Source organism: Haliotis asinina, chromosome 3 (assembly GCF_037392515.1).
Source record: "Haliotis asinina isolate JCU_RB_2024 chromosome 3, JCU_Hal_asi_v2, whole genome shotgun sequence".
In the NCBI taxonomy this organism is placed as follows: domain Eukaryota; kingdom Metazoa; phylum Mollusca; class Gastropoda; order Lepetellida; family Haliotidae; genus Haliotis; species Haliotis asinina.
This window is the reverse complement of record NC_090282.1, coordinates 54510746-54534341: the sequence shown is the minus strand read 5'-3', so window position 1 is coordinate 54534341 and position 23596 is coordinate 54510746. Positions and strand designations below refer to the sequence as shown.

The 23596-nt window shown below is 40.5% G+C and overlaps 1 protein-coding gene across 1 annotated transcript in view; it reads left to right on the top strand.

Annotated features, from left to right (window-relative positions):
* Positions 1–18843, top strand: part of LOC137278176 (nicotinate phosphoribosyltransferase-like) — a 34417-nt gene extending 15574 nt beyond the window's left edge. Inside the window, exons 9-15 of the mRNA XM_067810369.1 lie at positions 706–786; positions 955–1057; positions 1842–1927; positions 5019–5090; positions 10534–10641; positions 10993–16299; positions 16470–18843. Of these exons, the coding sequence (XP_067666470.1) occupies positions 706–786; positions 955–1057; positions 1842–1927; positions 5019–5090; positions 10534–10641; positions 10993–11070 (528 nt within the window). The 3' untranslated portion in view covers positions 11071–16299; positions 16470–18843. The remainder of the gene's footprint in view (positions 1–705; positions 787–954; positions 1058–1841; positions 1928–5018; positions 5091–10533; positions 10642–10992; positions 16300–16469) is intronic.
* Positions 18844–23596: the final 4753 nt, after the last annotated feature.

The following is a 23596-nucleotide window of genomic DNA, read 5'->3' as shown; positions in this document are numbered from 1 at the left end:
TACAGCTGTGTCTGTTGGTCTTGTTCTGTGTAGATTCCCTAATTGAAAAACGTCAGGGAACAATTCAGGGTGCAAAGTGACAGCTGCTTGGCTGTAGTGTCAGATATAATGTGAGATGGATGTCTGAGGTAGTAGCACAACACTTATCCAGAAACTACAGTGGAAGCTGTCTAAACAGGCACTCACTGGGACTGAAAAAATAATCCGGTTTAGACAGTGTGCCGGATTATAGAGCTTATGATAAATGTACAAGCCACCAAAGGGACTGAGATTTTGTGCCAGTGTTTACAACTTGCTGGATTGGACAGATGCTGGTTTTGATAGCTTCCACTGTATTTGGGTCAGCCTATGAATATTTCAGATAGACCTAGACATATCTAGTATATATATAAATATAGTAACTACCACAGCAAAACCTGCCACTGAATTTTTGTCTGAAACAGTGTACTGCAGGTAAAACATGTTTCCTGATGAATTACACTGCCACTACCAGTGACAGAAGGTTCAGTGTGCAGCCATGTCAGTCTGTAGCGTTATGTGTGGTACATGAGTGGTGGTTGAGTTGTCATGAAACAGACGAGTCTGTCTACCCCTGAGAAAGTATTTCTTGCTATACCCAGTCTAAACCTAGACTAAACCTAGTCTACAATCTGTCTACTTCTTACATATCATACAAAGGTTTCCCCTTGTTGTTGTATTGTATAGGGTCATGCCATTGACAGTTTTGGAATTGGAACCCATCTGGTGACCTGCCAGAAACAGCCTGCATTAGGATGTGTGTTCAAGGTGAGTCTCTGTGTTAGTACTGTCAGTACTGACTGCTATTTTGGACTCCTATATTGTACATTCTGCATTTCCTTGACTCTTACTGTATATTCCGGACAATACTGCAATTTTCAAGACCTCTGTGTATCAGTGCTTGTATGTATGTTGCTGCATATGTGTGTGTTTCAGCTAGTGGAGGTGAACAGCAAGGCACGTATCAAGCTGAGTGAGGACATGGAGAAAGTCACCATCCCTGGCTGCAAATTTGCATTCCGCCTATATGGACAAGATGGTGAGATGCTCACAGCAGACACAACATACAGGGAACATACACAAACTACACAAACAAGACATGACCTGCACAGAAAACACACTCAACTCACAGTGCCAAAGAACATACACATCTGGTTCAGAATCCACACATTCTGCACTGAGACACACAACCTACAAACACAGCACGAACTACACAGAATTTATACAGCATACACAAAACACAGAACAGATATGACTTACATAAAACATACAGGACTTGCTCACTTAACATAGGTTTGTATTTCCAGTCAGCAGGCTGGAAATGTAATGTACTGGTTGATTGTGAGTCAGTATGCTGTGTCGTTTATCCAGACAGTGCACTGGTTGGATGTGAGAGTCAGAAGGCAATGTTGTTTTTCCAGGCAATATGTTGGTTGATTGTGAGTCTGTAGGTAGAGTTATCTTTCCAGGCAATGCGTTGGTTGATTGTGAGTGTCAGTAGGCAATGTTGTATTTCTAGGGAACGTGTTGCTTGATTGTGAGTCTGTAGGTAGTGTTGTATTACCAGGCAATGCAAGGGTTGATTGTGAGTTCGTAGGCAGATGGGTGGTGTTGTATTTCCAGGCAACGCGCTGGTTGATTATGAGAGTCAGTAGGCAATGTTGTATTTCCAGGCAACGTGCTGGTTGATTGTGAGAGTCAGTAGGTAGTGTTGTATTTCCAGGCAACGTGCTGGTTGATTGTGAGAGTCAGTAGGTAGTGTTGTATTTCCAGGCAACGCGCTGGTTGATTGTGAGAGTCAGTAGGTAGTGTTGTATTTCCAGGCAACGCGCTGGTTGATCTGATGATGCAGACAGATGAGGAAGAGCCTCAGGTCAACCAGAGGACGCTGTGTCGACATCCATTTCAGGTATATTTTAGAAGTGTAAACGGTTTCATTGACTGTTCATCCTTCAGTTCAGGCATGGCAGTCATTCAAAATGTCAAGCTACCATCACCAAATACTTTAACCGAATTACATGAATTTTAAAGGATATAATTGTTTGACATCAATGGTGTTTTGTGGAAAATGTCTCCTTTACAGTTTATTGGAAATCAGATACAAAACATATCATTTGTCAAATGTTATTCCAAGATCATACTCTAAAGAATCCTGTTTACCATTTCAGAAACAATTTTCTCTGGTGTTACACTTTCCCATAAAGGTACAGATTGCAGTGCTTTTGTCGGGTTATGTCAACTTTCTCACTTTCTCAGTACTTATTCTAGTACTTTCAAGAGATTAAGTCCTATATTGGGATTCAAACAGACACCCAAATGGGACTCCACCCCAAGAAGTACTAGAATCTGTACTTTACTGAGAAAGTGAAACCCCAAATATGACATGAAATGTTTGACCACTCTCTAAATGTCATTGTGTATTCATAGCCTTTGGCCGCGGGATATGTTCCAGTTCACTTTGATGAGAGTCCATGGTCTAGACTACCAGTTTTCTGATTTCCAGTTAGTGCAAGTCGCAGTGGTTGAAGTGGGTTTGAATCTGACTTTGACATCTGTGCTGGCCATTAGGTCACAGACTCTGGGTGTGTGTGTGCAAATCCCATATGGAACTGAATCCCACAAAAATACTAGAACCTGTACTAAGAAAGTGTAGTCCGAAAGATATCATGTGCTGAACCATTTTCTCTGTATGCTTATTAAATCTTATAGGGCTTAGTTTTGCCTCAAATTTCATATTGCGATATATTGTGACAGACTGTATGTATTGCAAAGAATTGGAGAAATGAGGACTCAAGAAAATTTGGGAAAATTTGACAGTATACCTTAATTATTTTCCGGTTTCAGTGCTTGAAAATGTTTTTTCAAACATTATTTTCTGCTTACAGGTGTAATAAAATAACTACAAACATATACAATTGTAAAATGATTTATTATCCCCCCGGCATGTAATGCGGGTTGGATATAGTCGATGCCTCGTCTGTCCATTCGTCACTCGGTCTATCCGTAATCATTTTGTTTCCGGAGCATAACTCAGAAAGCGTTCAATATTTTTAGACCAAACTTGATAGATATAATAATCTCAACCTATAGTTGTACCTTTTGCTACTTTCAGAGTTTTGGCATTTTTATTTTTTTTGTTTTTCCATGGAACATTTTGGTGTTAGTCTAATGGTGGGGTGTGTTTCATTTCCGGAGTAGAACTCAAAAACCATTCAGTATTTTTCTGCAAAACTTGGTAGATATATCAATCAGAACCTAAAGTGGTGCCTTTTGCTATGATATGTGTGGTAGCCCCCAAAGTGGTGCCTTTTGGTATTTACAGGTTTTTGTGATTTATGATTTTCTCGGTGCCATGAACACGTTGCGGACTTTGTTTCCCGAGCACAACTCGAAAACCATTTAATATTTTTCAACAGATATTGGCAGATATATGAGACAGATCTTGAAATGGTGACTTTTTCTGATTACAGATATATGGCATTTATATTTTTCATGAATTCCATGGAAACAATTCAGACATGGTCTGAAAACACAATAAGTAACTGACTCTTGTTGAAAATAAACAAAGGTAAAGCACTTCTCAGCTCTCACTGGTCTGTTTCCTTTCCAGACACTAACGCACATACAATCTGAATCAGCTCCTTAATTCACTGAATTAAAATTCAAGTTAGCACCACTCTTGAAAATGAGTAAGATACTGAAGAATCCTTAACTTGATTCTACAATGACTGTTATGAGCTGCAGCTGAAGTTGAAGTAGAAAGAAGATTATTCTTGGCTGTACTTATCCAGTATCCACATACCAGTTCAAATATGTAAAGAAGTGTTTTACATTTGCTTCTGGCCCATATCATTGTTATTGGAATTTGATTCAGGTCTGGCAACACCAGAAGTCAAGGGGCCTCTGGTCCCTGTGCAGTTTCAGATCTCTTCATTGCTCAGGAACGGTAGATTTTTGTACATTGAATCTACAGCAGGCTAGCTCTTCTCAAAACTTACTTCATCCCTACAAACTTCTTAAGCCCGTTCATAACACATTGGCTATAATCAAAGTCAAGAAACCTTAGGCCTATGAATGTTTTGAGAACAAGGGCCCAGATGCATTGTGTAACATTCCTGCTTGGTTCATGTCCGGTGGTTTGATATCTGTGGTCATGATCTCATTCATCATTCTTGTAGTTGGACTGTCTTGTTCACCGTGTTTTATGGTGATATCAAGCAGGTGATGCTGCAGTTGCAGATCCACAAATACTGATGGGCAGCCATTCTGTTGCTACGTAGATACATGGGCAGATATTAGTAAAAAGGTATTGTGATGTTAGTATGGCAGAACTGAAACCAGTACAAACAGGTGTACCAGTAATATTGCTCAGCTAAGAAACATACACAATTTACACAATTTGGGAAGGTCATGAAGGTTATGAGACTTGCATATTTGAACTCTGTCTTGCACATTTTCAGAACTATATGTTGTCCGTCCTTCCATCTATCCATCTGTATGAATTGGAATATCTTTAAAACCGTTGACTATTCATATTTTGTACCAAGGTTAATGACAGTAGGAGAAAGGTTCTAGTGAGGTTTGCTGACCTTGACCTCCATTTCAATGTCAGTGAGATACTTCAAGAATCATTCACTGGATTTTCTTCATATTGGACACCAAGCTTCATTTAGGGAATGTGCAGGGCCCAGTTAATTTTGATCATGTTTAAAACTTATAACTTCATTTTAAATTCCTACTTTCACTTTCATTACTTTTTGAGATTGCTTTGGTAATTTGCGAAGTGGGGATTGTATCACCTTAGTGACATTCTTGTTAAATATTATATTCAGAAATAGTTTGATGATCTACAGAGCCTTTTGACTGTTTGTATGTGAACTATTTCCATGTTCGTTAGAATAATAATGATTGGTTATCAGAAATGTTTGTCACATCCTCTTCTCATTCATTCTCTGTCTTCGCTGTATAATATATAAACAGATCATTTTGTTGTGTTGAAGGAATCTAAGCGAGCATATGTAAGTCCTGCCAAAGTGGAGAGACTTCACAAACTATACTGGGATAATGGGAAGGTAAGATTCCGTCTTGATCTCCCTACCTCTCTACCATCCTGACAATACAGTTTCACTCGTTTCATGTTGCTGATGCAAATGTCACTGAACCAACTGGCCTGTGACATATTACTGTGAAGCACTTCAAGTTGGGAGTCATCTCAGACTTTTATAATTTTTCCTTATCCTGACTCATGCTTGTTATACTTGTCTCCTCCCTCTGTGCGAATGATAGTGGAACGTCCCTTGAAGTTACCTTTTTTATCTCCCAGCATGTAATGCGTACGTCTGTAATCATTTTGTTTCCAGAGCATAACTCAGAAATCATTCAATATTTTTAGACCCAACTTGATAGATATATTAATCTGAACCTCAGTCTAAGTAAACTTATCCTCAGTACTTTTCGTACACTCCACTAATAAGTCTAACAAAACCTTATGGGAGGTCGTGTCAGGTAACCTTTGAGATTGACCAATCAGAACACAGCTTACCAAATTGCGAAAGTGGACATTTGCACATACCTTTTGAACTTTTTATCTTGAAAAGGTTCATACCCGAACGATTCCAAATGCTATTTAGCGTACGCTCGCTTCCGGGTGATGCACACAGTGTACGTACCACCATGACAATGGTGAGTACACAGTGCGTTTTGCTATTTACAGGTTTTGTGATTTATCATTTTCTTGGTTTCCATGGAAACGCTTTGGACTTACTCTCAAATTGGCAGGTGTGTTTCATTTCCGGAGGGATGACAACCGGAGGGACTCATGTCCAGAGCATTCATGAAATGATTCACGTATGCATACAGACAGACATGGCTCTTCAGATTGGGAGATAAATACCCATGAAGAAGGTTATGTCAGGTTCTCTGACATTGAAGTAACTTCCTGGATCGCCAATGTATTTGATCTGGAATCTACTTCTAAGAAATATAGCAAAGCTCTCACCTATTGGATGGTTGGTGAAGACCTGAAGACTTTGACTTTGACATGCAGATGTCAGGTACCAGAGTCAACATCAGCGTAGCTTCATCACATTTGCAGGAAGTCACAGTTGAAGCCACAGCCACAATGCAGATGTCAGGTACCAGTGTCAACATCAGCGTAGCTTCATCACATTTGCTAGAAGTCACAATGCAGATGTCAGGTACCAGTGTCAACATCAGCGTAGCTTCATCACATTTGCAGGAAGTCACAATGCAGATGTCAGGTACCAGTGTCAACATCAGCGTAGCTTCATCACATTTGCTAGAAGTCACAATGCAGATGTCAGGTACCAGTGTCAACATCAGCGTAGCTTCATCACATTTGCAAGAAGTCACAGTGCAGATGTCAGGTACCAGTGTCAACATCAGCGTAGCTTCATCACATTTGCTAGAAGTCACAATGCAGATGTCAGGTACCAGTGTCAACATCAGCGTAGCTTCATCACATTTGCTAGAAGTCACAATGCAGATGTCAGGTACCAGTGTCAACATCAGCGTAGCTTCATCACATTTGCTAGAAGTCACAATGCAGATGTCAGGTACCAGAGTCAACATCAGCGTAGCTTCATCACATTTGCAAGAAGTCACAGTTGAAGCCGCAGCTACAGCACAGATGTCACGTACCAGTCAACATAGGCATAGTTTAGCCGCTGTAGCCAAACGACAGCAGAGCATCTCAGCAACCATTGTTGATTAGATCTAAGTCTCCAGCATCTTCAGCAGCGCAGCAGATGACTCTTCAGGTACGACGTACACAGGAAGATAGGATGATCCTTTCGGCGCTATCATCTTCGGCTGAGGATTCAAAGAGGTAGTTGGAGGAAAGTGATTATCAACTTGTGACTGAAAAAAGAGGCACACACCAGAATCAAATTGTGTTAGACAACATCCAAGAAGGCTATGTAGATGAAGCTCCATTATGCATACAGTTGTGAACGTAATGTTTGTAGATGTCAGACTGGTTAGACAAAGTTTACCTGCATGAAGCAGATGGTGTCAACCATGCACGAAAGCAGTAGCCTTTGTCTTTTTCAAGAACATTTTACGATACTTTATTTACACCAGTTACTGCAGTCAACCAGTACCAACCTCATCACGGTATGTGTATACGATGATGACTGCATTATCTTCAATAAACACTAAGAAGTTGAAGAACACAGATATAACTTCCAGAGAGACAGTCTACTTGTGTCAGTATTAAGCAACAAAGGTTTTTGCATGCTTCTACTCAGTTATCTACACACATGTTCACTTGTGTAACTCTGGAACAAGCTGAACAGCGAAGTTAAGGACAAGGCTGAATGGTGGCAAAGAAACCACTGACTGCACAAGATTTTATGATGATCATTTGGCTGCAGCATCGGTGACGTCACATATCTGGAATCTGATTGGTCCATGAGAGAATGCGGTCACAGTTCATGTGCTGGGAAGTCATCTACAGACATAAACAACCCTTCAAGCATGGAAAAGCTTCATTTACAGTCAAGAAAGCAGTATACAGCATCGCTCAATTGTCTATTGTTATAGAGGTCATGTCCTGACAGCATATTGAATGTTGTTTAACTGGAGGCTTGCAGCAACAGATGACAGTTTCTGCCATAACAGCCTTCCAGCTAAAAATAGACTTCATATTGATGACAGCTTGTTCTCAACATAGATTCTGGTAACAACATCTTCATTACAGGTAAAGCCTGTACCTGTCTACATGAATATTCAGCTGGTTGGAGCATCTCAGCAGCAGTGAGCATGGTGTAACAGAATGGTTTTGTATTATAGGAAGATTACTGATGAAGTCTGAGTTGGAATTGAAGCAAGTTCTGCGTTCCTGGTAATAAGCCTCAGCACAACACAGAATTGTGTTGTGGTCTCAGATTACTACGTCAAGATCCAAGCCGTGTTTTGAGAAAGTCATCTCTCCATTAACGAACATGGCAATGTCTCCTAGGTCTTCTCAACTCAGTGCTGGATATGACTGGCACTACAGTAATGCCCACTACAGTGTTTTCTGAATATGCACAACATGTTCACATCTACCAGCTGGAGATGTAAGCAGTGATCAGTGCCTTACAACACTGGTCAAGCTTACTCATTCTGAACATTTGGATAAGGGTGTGTCACATCCCCTGAGCAAAGAATGTCTTGACAGATGCTATATTTTGTCCACTGCAACCATCCCCGACAGAATGGATGCTTCATCCAGAGGCATTTCAGCTCATCATACAGATGCTAGGATCTAAGCTCATGGACCTGTTTGTCACAAGATCCAACCAACAGATACAAACATTCATCTCACCAGTATCAGATTTGCAAGCATGGGCATCAGACACACTCAACCAGATGTGCTGAACCTACTTGCCTATCTTTACACCAAGCAAGCTCATGAAAAACCACCAGTGTTCCCTGGACCAAATCAAGAAGAAAAGAGGATATTCTGCTAGAGCAGCAAATGCAGTGACTTTAGCTCTATGCAGATGTAGCGACCACAAAATTTCCGAGTTCGAACGACGGACCTTCTGATCCAAAGTCGGACGCCTTGTCCACATGATTAAAGAGGTTAACTCCGTCAGCAAGCTGACAAGGTAAGGATGTCATCTTTGGGATGACTCCACGCCCTGCTACATCCTCCCCCGTCAACAGAAGGCACATCCCAGGCCGCTCAGCCCCACACTGGGCGCCAGTGTAGCGGCCACAAAATTTCCGAGTCTCATGCTGGGATTCAAATGACAGACCTGATCCGAAGTCAGACGCCTTGTCCACATGACCAAAGAGGATAACCCTGTCAGCAAGTTGACAAGGTAAGGATGTCATCCTTGGGATGACTCCATGCCCTGCTACACAGATCAACTAGTAATGTGTATGACGACAGTGGCAGAGATGTAAACTCTATGCACAGTGGAAAGGTTTCACAGGAATGAAAGCATCATCCTCAGACTACCTATGTCACCTGTGGCAGGCGAAGCGACTGAAAGGTATGATCCTATCTACATATCTGGCAGCGATCAGCACATTTGTTACAAGGGGGGCTGGCATCAAGCTGACAAAAGTGCCAGAACTACTTGCTCTACTGTGCTCCTTTAAGCTGGAAGATCAGCAAAAGAAATTCAAGGCACCTGCATGAGATCTCAACATAGCTCTACAACATCTCACCCGTCCTGCCTACAGGGCTTTTGAGCATGCAACCTTCAAGCTACTTGCACAGAAGATGCTGTTTGTGCCACAGCAGCTTGGATGTCAGTGATACATGTGCTGGACTTTGGATGATAGACGACATCATGCAGCAGCAAATCTAGGACTTAGATGGGATTTTATTGCCGAGAATCACTTGCCCAATCAGCTTGGCAGACAATTCAGACAAGGGAAGGCAGTTTTTGTAAATCTCATACAGTGTTTGCCAGCCACTCTCTCAGAGGTAGCGCCACTGAGAATAGAATATCTCAGGCATTCACCAATTTTGGCTATTTGTTGTAGCACGGTTCCACAGAGGTACTGAGTAAATCTCACCCTGAATCATGTTAGTTGTAGAGACCAGTGCTCTAAGGAGTAAATGTGAGACCATACATCTAGAACAGGCTAGCATGAGTGAATATGACCCAGTACTTCTAAACAAAAGATACTTGAATGTGAGGAAGGGTCGCAACTCGTCTTGATAGGAACATCTTGATGGAGAGTTGGATAACTAGCAGGATGCTACTGTGTCTATGTATATCCACATTTAATAGGTCAGCAGTCTTTTCACAAGAAGAGAAGTCTGACACGATGTGCAGATGAAGGTTGGAAGAACAGGATTGACATAGTACTGTTACAGTTCCCATGGGGGGAGGTACAGGGCGTACAGGAAGTACTAGACAGCCAGAGAATCCATAATGTGGCCTCACCCACCAGTGATTCTGTCGGATTCTGTTAACATGAGAAGCATGAGTCAAGATAAAGAAAAATATGTTATTTTCTACATAAAATTGATATTTTCTACTTATCCTCACTCATGATGTAAAGCCGTCGTGACTTAAGGCACGCTAGATTTCCCTGAAAGTTCAAGTGTCAGACTATATTTGGAGAGAGTGACAAACACGTCTGGTCAGGTGATTGATAAGGGTGCCAATCTATAAAGGAAGGCTACTCGTGGGTAAGTGTGACTTTCTGTCCTCTTCAAAAAAGGGAAGATTCAACTGTTCCACTATCATTCGCATAGAGGGAGAAGACAGGCATATTAAGCCTGAGTCAGGAAAAGTATAGGGTATCAGTTTTATTCAGAAAATTACATTATGTTTTTCAAATCGTTTATCCTCACAAAAAGACACATAGATATGAGTGGCTGCAGCAGAGGAAGGTGTCCTGGTTGATGATATGGTCTATATCGGCACATTGTAGGTGTGAGTGGCAGCAGTAGTGTAAACATATTTGTCCCTTTACAACTTCATTTTTCTGATTTGAAGCAAATATTTTCTCCCTGCACCAAATAACGCAAGTTCCTGTGAACAGGTGGCTCAACCCTTGCCCTCACTGAAAGATATCCGTGATACAGCAGAATCATCCCTCAATTCCATACGACAAGACCACAAGCGAGCCCTTAACCCTACTCCTTACAAGGTAAGAAACTTTGCCATTTATGACTGACATTGAGGCAGTGTCAGAAGTGACCTTAGTTTAGCAATTGCAGCATATGTGGAATGTCAAAATAAGTCCTGGTTTGTAGCTTACTATTTGAAGACATTCCCCTTACACTGGCACTAAACACTAATTACAATTGCTTCAGCTTTCAAAATATTGGTGGAGGGATGGTTAAAGTGCCAAAACATTTGCTCTTCACACCAATAGCCTTGGCTGGATTCAAACCCAAACATGCCTGCTGTAGTATTACCTACTAATGCACTCAACAATAAGTAACCACTTTAGACTTATGTTTCGACTAAAAAATGAACGTCAGATTCTTTGCTGCAGGTGTCTGTGTCAGCCAACCTGTACACGTTCATCCATGATCTGTGGCTGGAGAGTGCGCCAATAGGAGAACTGTCCTAGACACCTTCCAACAAAGTCAGATTGGAGGGATGCTGAACAGCCCACTCTGATGTTGTCAGACATCCATGTTTTTGTCACATCTCTGAACCCTCCCGATGTACCTTTATTTCCTCTTTCTTAGCCGTGTGAATTTTTTTGTTGATAACACAGTTGTTGTTGTTGAGCTTCCAGGCCATAGGCTGATATCCAGTGGAAGGCTCTTGAGTAATTGATAGTTATCATGGTGGCCAGCTTGTAGCTGTGGCCTGCTTGTGCCCACTAATTCCTCATGTTTGTACTAATGTCATAGCAGGTAACATGGGACTCTGATTCAGAGAGCTAGCTAATGTCTAGAGATGTGATAAGAATATGTTTGCAGATTTCTTAAACATACAAATCTCATTAGCTTGGAAAGCCTTACAGTTTTAAATGCAATTCTTAGGACCATCATTGATATATTGTTTTATTGTATACACTTTTTATGATGTTATAATCTTATTTGATAATGAATATTTTATGGATTGTATATTTACATGTAGTAGGGTGTATTAGATGCTGCGGGTCAGGATTAGGTGGGCGTGTCTGAGAAACATGGCAATAATTTCTATGTATGTCTTAACTGGGATAATGCTATCATACATGTAGAGACTATCAGTCAAAGATTATTCTGTGAGAATAATGTTCCCAAAACTTACTGGTCAGGATCATGCGGTTTATGGTCAATCTGCAAGGTATGTTTATGTAGCTTTATGAACATGTTTGATGTAGTGTGCTAATTACCTTCTGGCAATATTACACAATCTATTTACAAAGATGATAATTAGTAACGATAGCAGATGAATGGAAATTCCAGTGTAGTAAATTTCCTTTAGAAGAGAGAGTCTATTTAACATCAGCAGCTCTAGTCAGCTGTTAAATGATGATGATGATGATGATGATGATGATGATGATGATGTCTTGTAGGAAAAATGTTACATTAAAGGTGCACCTGTCTAGATGTCATCTCAGCACGCCTACACTGCTATCCTGTCATAAAGTGCCTGTTCAAAGTATTAACCAGTAGTATGTTGATTGATGGCTGATTGTCTCACCACATGATTTCTTAAGGAACGGTTGACATGATGAAATAATTTTGACAAATGCCATCTCATCTAACTAGTGAGGCTACGCCAGTGTGAATAACTGAAAACATAGATTATTGGCCATGTAAGAATGTATCAGAAGTTGTCATATCCCAAAACATTGAAATATTTTTCAATATTTGAATGTCAAGATATATGACATGGAACAAAATTATTAGTCAGCTTCATATATGGGAAATAGTTCCTTCAGGTGGATACTACAGGTATATTCAAAAAAGGTAACTCCCTCATATTATTCATGTAACTTTTGTCAGTGGTAAGTTCTGATATTTGTGTTGTGTTTTTATTCATTTGTTACAGAAACCTGCCACTTCATTTCCGTTATTGTTGAAAATGTTTTCAATGCAAAACAACATTATGTCATTAATCTTGCAAGCCTTGTCACTGTGTCAAAATTCACTTTAGAATTTAATGAAATGCAACAATATTGCACTTATTTAACAAATTCACTTATGAAAACAGTAACATGTTTTTTGTATGATGTTCCAAAGTGAATACAACTATTAACAGATTAATTGTGCTATGATTGTAAACCAAATAGTTTTATTGACATGCATTGACTTCCATTTTCTTTCAACCCTGGCTTTTTGTCATGGGAGATTAAACTTCAAAATGTTTTGAATTATTATGATAAACTAGTGGACATATTTTGTAACCAGTTTCTGAAATATTAGAAGGTTGCAAAGATGAACACATTTCCCACTTAATTCTTAGACAGAATTTTATTTCATCTTTGTTAATGTGAGGATATGCTTATATATTATATTAACAACTGCACTTTTATGTGGTGCAAGAGAAGTCAGCAACCAGTAAAACAACTTTCTCTGCATGAGCTAAATAAACTCATGTAAGTCGTATGTGGCCAACAATTCTATGACTGGTAGGAACTATGTTTGTAACTGATTTATTTAAACCTCAATCAAGGTTAATTGTGTCATATGCATAATAAAAGCCACTGCCAGTCTCTGATGTCCTCATGTGTTGTGTGTAAGTCTGGACACAACTAGAGTCCTCTGAGCAGACTATTTGCTTGTATGGAATGTTGGGAATATGAGGAATGTGCAGAGATCATGTTGTTCTGGGAATGCTTCTATGACATCATGTAGTGACCTCATGATAAAGAGTCTCTGTTTCTTTTAGAGACTTAAAACTTGTTGTATTGTATAAAGTACTGACTGTCTACAATATACATGTATATTTTACTGAACATCTACAATGTACCATGGAACATGTCAATCAAATGTATAAAGTACTGACTGTCTACAATATACATGTATGTTTTACTGAACATGAACGATGTACCATGGAACATGTCAATCAAATGTATAAAGTACTGACTGTCTACAATATACATGTATGTTTTACTGAACATGAACGATGTACCATGGAACATGTCAATCAAACGTTGTATAAAGTACTGACTGTCTACAATATACCTTACATGTATGTTTTACTGAACATCTACAATGTGCCATGCACTTATCTTGTTTGAAACATACATCTTTATTGTACTATTTCCCTAACATTGTATCTGTGAACTTATGTGTTTATGACCTTTACCAAATTTCTGAAACCATTTAAAGTGTCCACTATGTGTGTGCGCCATTGTGTCTTGGAAACATGTTACATATAGTTGTATTTGTATATATTATAAGGGTAACACTAATTTTTCAGGGCATTATCGTTTGCAGAAGCCTGAGGTCTTTCATTACCTGTACCTGCAGTTGAAAAGACTGAGGATTTTTGCAAATGATAATGCCCTGAAAAATAGCATAACCATTATTATAGCTAAAATGGATAGAATTTTTTTAAAAATAGAAACAAACATTATCGGGTTTTATAATAGCTGCTAAGAACAAATGACAGAGGTTGCTGACACATGTTACAAATATGGAAATGTCATAGAACAAAACAGATGAAGTCACCATTGAGAGTAATGAAATTTGATTTTGACCTACTACCAGCTGCCATTTTTTCCATTGCTCAACAACGTTAGAGTTCCAGTTGATGTTTTCATGGCTGCATGTTGTAATTTATGGTACAGTTGTTAAGGTTGGCATCAGCAAGAAAGTGCATAATGGCACTGGTACATGTGACGAATATGTTAGGCATAACATTACAATTGAACCCAAGTTCAAATGAACCACAGGTGATTGAACATCACCTAACAACAAGCTTGATAATGGCCAGTCCTTAAGCAATTGTGGGGATTTTATCAAGTTACAGTAGCCTGCTCATTTCTGATAACGTGGGTGTATTAGTGATAATTCTATCCAATTTAGCTATGAAGACTGTTATCATATTTGAACTCTCTATACCAGGAACATATGGTCAACTATTTCATGTCCCATCCTCCATGCAAGCCAAACACACAAGATAGCTTAAGTGCATGTTGTCAGCAATTATGTACTTACTTAGATAATCTGCAGCACAATACATATGTGCATAATGAAGATATAGAACTGCAAAGACATTGTCAGTCTGTCATTCATTCATTTTTCTTCTTTGAAATGAATATATTAAAAAAGAATGCAATTGTAAAAGATTTTTAATATAGAGCATGCAAGATCTAGGAATGGCAGGTATGTTATTACATGTAGGAACCAGATTTGTTAATGCCCCTATAATTTAATATACTTTTCAAAAAAAGAAACTTGACACATGAACAATTTCAATAGAATTGACAATATTTTGCAAAAAAACAATCCATGCTGAGTCCCAGCATGTGCAGGAACAGTGGCCGACGACAAAACATTTTTAAAAAGAAACATTGAACAAACATAACGTTACACTCATGTTTGTAGCGAATCACTAAAATGCACTCCTACCTTAAATGCATGTGAATCATGAAATTGTGTATCAGCCCAATATGAAGCCTGTGACTGTGGACTTGAACGGTACTCCACATACATCATTAAATACCACTATAGACAAGAAACAATACCAAGACTGATATATGTCCAATGACATAACTTCATTGGCTGTTTACAAGGACGGTCTTCGTAGCATGAGGTTGTAAGGCACTTGGACGTGTCCAGACCATCTGTAAATTATGGACCCAATACAAGACTGGGAGTGTTAATGACTGACTGCTTAATCTGGACAATACTGAGGTGAAGCACAATGTGTGCTGTATTCATACAGGTTTTTTGTAGCCAAGATCATAAGTTTTAATAGATTATGTGGTCTCTGGTTGTAGTATAAACATACTGACATAAGTCATCAGGCAGAACAGGTAACATTGTAGTTCCCCTTGTTGAGAGCTGATATAGTTACAAAGGCACACTCCATCAAAACACTTCATAGTCGCAAAATGTCATTGTACATGTTGCAGAGTTCCATTATGATCATAATTGTAACTTGTTCCAACGTGGCAGTTTCCGTGACAGGTGTTTGAACCACTGATGCCACACGTAAAGGATAACCCTTGAAGTCTTCTTGATTTGCATGAAAAAATTATTTGTTCAAATATCTGATTTCTACAGTGAGATGTACTGGGTATAGTTACACAAGACACATAAAGAAATCATTTTAATAACATGTTTGTTTTTCTTAAGAAGATTGAACATTGTCAACTTTGGCATTTTTTCAATGTATGTATTAATTTGCATTCCATTGTAACTAATCCGTTGCAGCTTTAATCTAGATTTTTGCTCCATAATACAGGACAGGGTAATGTTTGCAATATTTATGTGCCTGACAATCTCTGTTGTCACTACTTTTGTTCTTTAAAAGAATGTGTGATGCCCTTTCAGTGATATCGCTGGAATATTGCTAAAACTGGCATAAAACCCAACTCAGTTTTTAAAGAAACAATCGGTGAAACAATAATTACAAAATGATAAACAAAATAATTACAGAAACATGCAAACTGTAGTCACTCACTGCCTCTGTTTTGATTGTAACTGTGTCATTATGTTGCCTGAGAAGATGTAACTGAGTCATGTTGGCCGAGAAGCTTTAACTGTTGATTATGTTGACTGAGAGGTTGTGACTGTGTCATGTTGACTGAGAGGCTGTGACTGTCATGTTGGTTGAGAGGCTGTGACTGTCATGTTGGTTTAGAGGCTGTGACTGTAACTGTCATGTCTTTGACGGGCATTTAGAAGTGAAATGCATAAGAATAAAGATTTTATGGATATCAACTTCTTTATATGAGAACACAACGTTTCGGAGTTAATGCTTACTCCTTCACCTGATGAAGGAGTAAGCGTTAACTCCGAAACGTATGAAGGAGTAAGCATTAACTCCGAAACGTTGTGTTCTCATATAAAGAAGTTGATATCCATAAAATCTTCATTCTTGTAACTGTCATGCTGGTTGAGAGGCTGTAACTAAGTCATGTTGGTTGAGAGGCTGTAACTGTCATCTTGACTGAGAGACTGTAACTGTCATGTTGGCTGGGAGGCTGTGACTGTGTCATGTTGGTTGAGGGGCTGTGACTAAGTCATGTTGGCTGAGAGGCTGTAACTAAGTCATATTGGCTGAGAGGCTGCAACTGTCATGTTGACTGAGAGGCTGTAACTGTCATGTTGACTGAGTGGCTGTAACTGTCATGTTGGCCGAGAGTCTGAAACTAAGTCATGATGGCTGTGAGGCTGTAACTGTCATGTTGGTTGAGAGGCTGTAACTGTCATGTTTGCTGAGAGGCTGTAACTAAGTCATGTTGGCTGAGAGGCTGTAACTGTCATGTTGGTAGAGAGGCTGTGACTGTCATGTTGGTTGAGAGGCTGTGACTGTATCATGTTGGTTGAGATGCTGTAACTAAGTCATGTTGACTGAGAGGCTGGAACTGTCATGTTGGTTGAGAGGCTGTGACTGTCATGTTGGTGGAGAGGCTGTGACTGTCATGTTGGCTGAGAGGCTGTAACTAAGTCATGTTGACTGCGAGGCTGTGACTGTCATGTTGGCTGAGAGGCTGTAACTAAGTCATGTTGGCTGAGAGGCTGTAACTGTCATGTTGGTAGAGAGGCTGTGACTGTCATGTTGGTTGAGAGGCTGTGACTGTATCATGTTGGTTGAGATGCTGTAACTAAGTCATGTTGACTGAGAGGCTGGAACTGTCATGTTGGTTGAGAGGCTGTGACTGTCATGTTGGTGGAGAGGCTGTGACTGTCATGTTGGCTGAGAGGCTGTAACTAAGTCATGATGGCTGTGAGGCTGTAACTGTCATGTTGGTTGAGAGGCTGTAACTGTCATGTTCGCTGAGAGGCTGTAACTAAGTCATGTTGGCTGAGAGGCTGTAACTGTCATGTTGGTAGAGAGGCTGTGACTGTCATGTTGGTTGAGAGGCTGTGACTGTATCATGTTGGTTGAGATGCTGTAACTAAGTCATGTTGACTGAGAGGCTGGAACTGTCATGTTGGTTGAGAGGCTGTGACTGTCATGTTGGTGGAGAGGCTGTGACTGTCATGTTGGCTGAGAGGCTGTAACTAAGTCATGATGGCTGTGAGGCTGTAACTGTCATGTTGGTTGAGAGGCTGTAACTGTCATGTTCGCTGAGAGGCTGTAACTAAGTCATGTTGGCTGAGAGGCTGTAACTGTCATGTTGGTAGAGAGGCTGTGACTGTCATGTTGGTTGAGAGGCTGTGACTGTATCATGTTGGTTGAGATGCTGTAACTAAGTCATGTTGACTGAGAGGCTGGAACTGTCATGTTGGTTGAGAGGCTGTGACTGTCATGTTGGTGGAGAGGCTGTGACTGTCATGTTGGCTGAGAGGCTGTAACTAAGTCATGTTGACTGCGAGGCTGTGACTGTCATGTTGGTGGAGAGGCTGTGACTGTCATGTTGGCTGAGAGGCTGTAACTAAGTCATGTTGACTGCGAGGCTGTGACTGTCATGTTGGTTGAGAGGTTATAACTGTGTCATATTGACTGAAAAGCTGTAACTGTCATGTTGACTGAGAAGCTGTAGTAACTGTCATTATGTTGGCTGAGAGGTTGTAACTGCCATCTTGGCCGAGAGGCTGTAACTGCCAGGTTGGCCAAGAGGCTGTGAGTTTGTGAGTATACAGCTACTACAAAGTTTTCAGGTGGCAGCATTATGTTCAGTTATAAGAGAGGCTGAAATATGCAGTAGAAGTGAGACAGTGTGATGTATCCCACTTCAAAATCTAAGTTTGATTTGACAATCTGAGTCTTACAGAAATGTTCACCTAAATAGGCTGAAATAACCATTTATCTAAACATGATGATTCAGACTGTGACTTGTAACTTGCACAGTGAAGTGGTGAAATATAGTGATGCAGTGAACTGCTAGGTATTTCTGAATGATATTGCATTAACAATTTATGTGCATTGTAAGTGTGAAATTTACGTTGTATTAGCAGCATGTATTAAACAGAAACCTTCCTATCTCTTTATCTCTGAAAATGAGAAGTTGAGCATACTGCTGTATACTACTAGAACTACACAAAGATATTTATGTCATTCCAATGTCTGTGTTTTAGTTAGGAGAAGTATAAGCATGCTTGGATATCATTTTGACTATGGGATAGTTGAGTGTGATAGTAGGCTAGCTTTTACTGTGATATTACCTACACAGATTGGTTTTGTAGGTAGATGCCATGTTTAACATCTTCCTCTGTTAAACAGTATCACATTTTCTGTTTTAGAAACATACATAAAAGAGAATAAAAGATGTGGAGTTTGAAATGTATGTTAAATCTTGATTGTAGTGATCTCTTTCTATGGTGGCTGTTGATGAGTTTTAGTTCAGGCTTGGCACACGTATTTACTGTCTATGAACAATTTCAATGGAATCAGCAAATGAGCAAGCATGGGCTATTGTTACGTGAGTCAGCCATCTGATCGTGGTGAACTTGTCTGTCAGCTGCCTTGTGCAATAGTTGGGGACCGCCATTCCATCTGCTGGAAGTTCTAGTGTGAGCACCTTTCAGAAGAAATACCTCAGTACACAAATCGGCTTTTGTGCATCCCATGAATGATTCCCAGACAAGTGATAACTTCAGCCAAAGTTGCAAAATTGTTAATAGCGTGTGGAGATCCAGATTAGGCTTAATCCTCAGCAACCTATGCTTGTGGTAAGAGCTAACTAACAGGATCAGGTGGCCAGGCTTGTGGTAAGAGCTGACTAACAGGATCAGGTGGTCAGGCTTGTGGTAAGAGCTAACTAACAGGATCAGGTGGTCAGGCTTGTGATAAGAGCTAACTAACAGGATCAGGTTGTCAGGCTTGTGGTAAGAGCTGACTAATGGGATCAGGCTTATGGTAAGTGCTGACGAACGGGAACAGGTGGTCAGGCTTGTGGTAAGAGCTGACTAACAGGATCAGGTGGTCAGGCTTGTGGTAAGAGCTGACTAACAGGATCAGGTGGTCAGGCTTGTGGTAAGAGCTGACTAATGGGATCAGGCTAATGGTAAGTGCTGACTAACGGGAACAGGTGGTCAGGCTTGTGGTAAGAGCTGACTAACAGGATCAGGTGGTCAGGCTTGTGGTAAGAGCTGACTAATGGGATCAGGCTTATGGTAAGTGCTGACTAACGGGAACAGGTGGTCAGGCTTGTGGTAAGAGCTGACTAACAGGATCAGGTGGTCAGGCTTGTGGTAAGAGCTGACTAATGGGATCAGGCTTATGGTAAGTGCTGACTAACGGGAACAGGTGGTCAGGCTTGTGGTAAGAGCTGACTAACAGGATCAGGTGGTCAGGCTTGTGGTAAGAGCTAACTAACAGGATCAGGTGGTCAGACTTGTGATAAGAGCTAACTAACAGGATCAGGTGGTCAGGCTTGTGGTAGAAGCTAACTAACAGGATCAGGTGGTCAGGCTTGTGATAAGAGCTGACTAATGGGATCAGGCTTGTGGTAAGAGCTGACTAACAGGAACAGGTGGTCAGGCTTGTGGTAAGAGCTAACTAACAGGATCAGGTGGTCAGGCTTGTGGTAAGAGCTGACTAATGGGATCAGGCTTATGGTAAGTGCTGACTAACGGGAACAGGTGGTCAGGCTTATGGTAAGAGCTGACTAATGGGATCAGGTGGTCAGGCTTGTGGTAAGAGCTGACTAACAGGATCAGGTGGTCAGGCTTGTGGTAAGAGCTAACTAGCAGAATCAAGTGGTCAGACTTGTGGTAAGAGCTGACTAACAGGATCAGGTGGTCAGGCTTATGGTAAGAGCTGACTAATGGGATCAGGTGGTCAGGCTTGTGGTAAGAGCTGACTAATGGGATCAGGCTTATGGTAAGTGCTGACTAACGGGAACAGGTGGTCAGGCTTGTGGTAAGAGCTGACTAACAGGATCAGGTGGTCAGGCTTGTGGTAAGAGCTGACTAATGGGATCAGGCTTATGGTAAGTGCTGACTAACGGGAACAGGTGGTCAGGCTTGTGGTAAGAGCTGACTAGCAGAATCAAGTGGTCAGGCTTGTGGTAAGAGCTGACTAACGGGATCAGGTGGTCAGGCTTGTGGTAAGAGCTGACTAATGGGATCAGGCTTATGGTAAGTGCTGACTAACGGGAACAGGTGGTCAGGCTTGTGGTAAGTGCTGACTAACGGGATCAGGTGGTCAGGCTTGTGGTAAGAGCTGACTAACAGGATCAGGCAGTCAGGCTTGTGGTAAGAGCACAAGTATCCAAATTTTGTACCTTCATTCTCATGCTGTCAAGCCGTGGTTAGATTATTGCTGAGTGCCAAAGTAGCAAACACAAAAGGAATATTAATTTTGATTGGTAGTAGTGTTTTGTTAGTAAGTAAAATACAGTAAAATAGGTATCAGCCTTAGTTGAGGGAGCAAGTGTAGTGTACTCTCCAAACCTAGATGCGTCCATCTCTGACAATGGTCACACTCCAGGGCATGTTGGTTCTTTCTGTCTCGTCACAAGTGACACAGTTTACAGGCTTGGTTGCCCATTTGAACTGTGGTTCAACTATTTGTCCTATAGTTTTGGGATTGTTATTTCTTTTTGTTTTTACATGGAACATTTTGGTGTTAGTCTAATGGTGGGGTGGGCTTCATTTCTGGAGCAGAACTCAAAAACTGTTCAATATTTTTCTACAAAACTCAGTAGATATGTGTGGCAGACCCCAAAGTTGTGCCTTTTGCTATTTACAGGTTTTTGTGATTTATTATTTTCTGGGTTTCCATGGAAACGTTTCAGACTTAGTCTCAAATTGGAGTGATGGACTTTGTTTCCTGAGCACAACTCAAAAACCGTCCAATATGTTTCTGCAAAACTTGTTACATACATGAGTCAGAACCTAAAGTGGTGCCTTTTGGTATTTACAGGTTTTTATGATATATTATTTTCGCAGTTTCCTTGGAAATGTTTCAGACTTAGTCTCAAAATGGAGAGATGGGCTTCGTATCCGGAGCAGACCTCACACTCTGTTCTTTATTTTTCAGCAAAACTTGGTAGATATACCAGTCAGAAGTTAAAATGATGCCTTTTGCTATTTACAGGTTTTTGTGATTTCTTAGTTTCTTGGTTTCCATGGAAACCATTCACACTTTGTCTCAAAAGTGAGAGTTGTGTTTCGTTTTCCGGAGCCTGTCTTAAAAAGTTTCTAATATTTGTCAGCAAAACTTGGTAGACAGAAGTGGCAGACCCCAAAGTGGTTCCTTTTGCTATTTACAGGTTTTTGTGATTTATCATTTTCTGGGTTTCCATGGAAACATTTCAGACTTAGTCTCAAATTGGAGGGATGGACTTCGTTTCTGGAGCAGAACTCAAAAACTTCTAAATATCTTTCTGCAAAACTTGGCAGATATGTAGGGGAGATCCTAAAGTGGTGCCTTTTGCTATTTACAGACTTTTGTGATTTATCATTTTCCCACTTTCCATGGAAACAATTCTGACTTAGTCTCAAAATGGAGAGATGGGCTTCGTTTCCAAAACTATTCAATATCTTACAGCAAATCGTGGCAGATATTTGAGGCAGACCACAGAGTGGTGCCTTTTGCTATTTACAATGCCTTGACATTTTTATTTTTCCTGGTTTCCATTGAAACAATTGTGAGTTAGTCTCAAAATGGAGGGATAGGCTTCGTTTCCAGAGGACAACTCGAAAACCATTTGATATCTTTCAACAGATCTTGGCAGATATATAAGACAGATCTTGAAGTGGTGCCTTTTGCTGTTTACAGATAAATGGCATTTATATTTTTCATGACGTCCATGGAAACGATTCAAACGTAATCTAAGAAAACATCAAGTAACTCTCAGATGATTTGTCCTTTCAAATATGTAGGAGCCGGGGGGGGGGGGGGGGGGGGGGGGGGGAGGAGGGGAGAGAGATATGTCATCTTCTGATGATGACTCTTGTTGATATTGTCGGCAGTTGCATTGCTTGAAAAATCTCACTGACTGACCCTGTCTTCCACAGGGCCGAATGGCTGGAGATTTGGCGACCGTCACTCAGAAAGACATTAATTAAGAATGCTTAACAACTGTCTTCAACTGACTTCATGATTGCATACACATTTATTGCACAAGTTAAGTCTTGTCGTAGGTTGCATTTCATACTGGTTGTAGACAGGTCTTACAATAGGCTGGTGACGCATGGTGATGTGATAAGGTATGTTCAACATACCGATCCCAGCCTGGTTACAAATAACGACTTGCCTTGGAAAGGTTGGTTGTGAGGTAACTACTGTAGCCAAGACGATTCTTTGGACAGCCTTTTGAGGTAACGTCATAGAGTCAATCATTAATGATTAGAATTAACCAATAGATCTAATGAACACAGCTGGAAACAAACATATATACAGTGTAACCCCGGATAATACCCGGACCCTAAATATCCAGAAACCTCGCCTTCCGATCAGTTCTCATTAAGAAACAATCTCTTTCGCAATAAAAGTGACTGTCTATAACGGATATTTGGTTTCGGTTTCCGGACGGTAAATTCTAAAAACGAACCATGTCTTGATTGTCTGGGAACACTCAACTTTCACATACCTATACCTCAGAAAAGTTGTAGCCGCAATTCGGAAAGTCTTCTGTATTTACACAGGTTTCTTCTTGTAACAAGATTTCATTATTTGCAGTATCTCTCGATTAGGGCCTGTGATTAATGGCAGTACTAATACATTAGCCGTGGCCATACCAGTACCAGTATTTGCAATGCTGCGAGCCTGATACGTTCACCATTTAGACTGTTTAATATGTTCTTGTACATTGACAGTAGTCAAACGATCTTCACTAAGTCTGCCACTGTTTGGAGGGGGAGTGTGACCAGATACTTTACAGTGGACTGCCTCGTATACTGGGGTTGTGGGTAACCTAGAGGTTAAAGCGTTCGCTCGTCACGCCGAAGACCCGAGTTCTATTTCCCAAAATGGATACAATGTGTGAAGATCATTTCTGGTGTCCCCGCTGTGAAATTTGCTGGAATATTGATAAAAGCGGCTAAAAACTAAAACTCACTCACTCACCTCGTATACGTGAATTA